The 2,500-nt window shown below is 34.4% G+C and overlaps 1 protein-coding gene across 1 annotated transcript in view; it reads right to left on the bottom strand.

Annotated features, from left to right (window-relative positions):
* The window catches only part of LOC115016446 (electrogenic sodium bicarbonate cotransporter 4-like), a 36,727-nt gene that overhangs the window by 28,045 nt on the left and 6,182 nt on the right, over positions 1-2,500 (bottom strand). Inside the window, exon 3 of the mRNA XM_029444184.1 lies at positions 171-300. Coding sequence (XP_029300044.1) covers positions 171-300 — 130 coding nt within the window. The remainder of the gene's footprint in view (positions 1-170; positions 301-2,500) is intronic.

Here is a 2,500-nt window from a genome sequence, read left to right as displayed (position 1 = left end):
GCTGTTATGTAATTTAAACTGTAGCTTTAATAACATGTAGTGTTAAAGTCCTGTCACCCAGCTCCCACCTCTCCCCTCCACCTCTAAATCCCATCAAAAGTGACCCCAAATCCTAAACTAATGAAAGCTGTGACGCCTGCATGTGTGTGTGTGTGTGTGTGTGTGTGTACCTTGCAGACTCTTTCCACTCCAGCTCGCCGCCCTCATTCTGCAGTGTGTCCATCTCAGTGAATATTGTGGGTGTTGGAGTGTTGTCATCCTCCCCCAGTATGTGGCGCAGCCGCTCCGCTGCAGGGGACACTGGGAAAAAAGAGACAGAGTGAGTTTGAGCCTCGTCATGAGAAACATGTAAACCATCATCAGCTGTAGTTTAAGAGTGAAAACCTGCAGAACGAATGACATATGATAACTAACTATGATGGTGAAATCGGTCAAATTAATAGCTACGTTTAATTGATACTCAATGACCTGCGCGTGTATTTTAGGGCACCAAATTGTTATTCTAATTAGAGATTAAACACGACACCAGATATTTAGAAGTCAAAAAATGTCCAATTTTCTTGATACTAATTCAATACCACGGTAAAAACAAGAACAAATCCATAAATCCCATGTACTTAAACATTCACTCCAATGATACCGTTTGCATAACATTTTTGTTTTGTTATGAAGTTAAATAATTCATAATTGCTTCTCTAATATCTATTTTATCTCCTACAAACAACGTAAAACGTAAACGTGGCAGTTGACTGCCACACTGTTATGTGACCTTGAATACAAATCTGATGCAGAATATTGAGTAATACATTTGAGAACCCCTGAGTTATTATTATTTATAATTATTATTATAATAATAATTACAATTATAATAATAATAATAATAATATTAATATTATTATTATAATTATTATAATAACATGAATTATAATAATACAAATAATAATATGAATTATTATAATAATAATTATTATTATTATTATAATAACTAGTATTATTACAATAATAATAATAATAATAATATGAATTATTATTATAATTATAATTTTAATATAATAATATGAATTATAATAATAATACCATATTATTATAATCATTATAATTATAATATTATTATAATCATTATAATTATAATAATAATAATAATAATTATTATAATTATAATGATTATAATAATTATAATAATTATGATAATAATAATAATAATAATAATAATAATAATAATAATAATAATAATAATTATTATTATTATTATTATTATTATTATATTATTATTGTTATTATTATTATTATTATTATTATTATTATTATTATTATTCTTATTATTATTATGTTATTTTGTCTTTATTACACAATTAACGGAGAGACCCAACACACGTTGGAAGAGAAAGAGTGAGTGGGCACTTTTCATGTGACAAAAGTCCGTTCTTGTACGGAAACCCACAACATAAGAACTTAGACAGCTTGTCTCAGACCACGGGGTGAACAGGGCTCTGCTGGAGAATTGTTTGAGTGAGCCAGACATTAGAAACAGCCGTGTTCAGTCTAAACAATCAACATTACTCTTCTCTAATGAGCGAACAAAAGGGTCAGCTCCTCTAATGACTATCTGATCAGCCTGCACCTTTTTCTAATTTTACTCTGAGCAGATCAATCCCCATTAACATCGGAGCCTGGAGGTGCTGTTCACTCGCATCGCACCACTGTGTGTGTGTGTGTGTGTGTGTGTGTGTGTGTGTGTGTGTGTCTATCAGCACAAGAATGTGTGTCTCCCAGTTTCCTGTTGCTCAGTTTGTTCCTCCTTGTGAATCAAAAGCTAAAAAATAAAAAAGGTGAAACGCCAATGAACTGATGACCTCACGGCTCTGAACGGTCCCCGTTAAAGAGTCACAAGCGTCACGTGACAGTGACGTTCACAATCAACACATGGAACAATTATGTAATCTATGTGAACCACAGCGTACACGATGTATAATTATAACACAGTACAATGTTCCACAAACAATTTCCATCACTGTCTCAGCTCTTTAGCTGAGGTCACATCAGGAGGTCACCTTCTGCACGTCTGATCTCCTGCAGGGCGATCAGACGTGTTCTGTTTAACTTCTAATGTTAAGATGCACGTTACATAAAGCTGCAATGCAAAGCTTTGAAACGTATTTAAGCTCTTTCTAAAATACTCCGCTCTTGCACTGCACCTTTACTGGAGTTGTGCTAATGTTTGCACACTGAAATTAAACAACATTTGCATGTAGTTAATTATTTTACCATTTTGCCACTTTACTATAATACAGTATGTAGCTACTACCCAAGCTTTTCTCCATCTTTACCTATTTGGTAGCCAGGTAGGGTCCAACAGGAGGCCATAGCTGAGGCTTCCTGCATGCTCACTGGATCCTCGGAACAGAGACAGTAAGACACACACGTATCTGGAGAGAGATCCTCGGGTGGAAAAGCAAAAAGAGGCGTCTAGCTTCCTGTCCTCTCGATGAGGCCGAGTGTC

This window comes from Cottoperca gobio, chromosome 12, assembly GCF_900634415.1.
Source record: "Cottoperca gobio chromosome 12, fCotGob3.1, whole genome shotgun sequence".
NCBI classification, from domain to species: Eukaryota; Metazoa; Chordata; class Actinopteri; order Perciformes; family Bovichtidae; genus Cottoperca; species Cottoperca gobio.
Note: the sequence above shows the minus strand (reverse complement) of the source record. Positions and strands in the feature narration are given on the sequence as shown.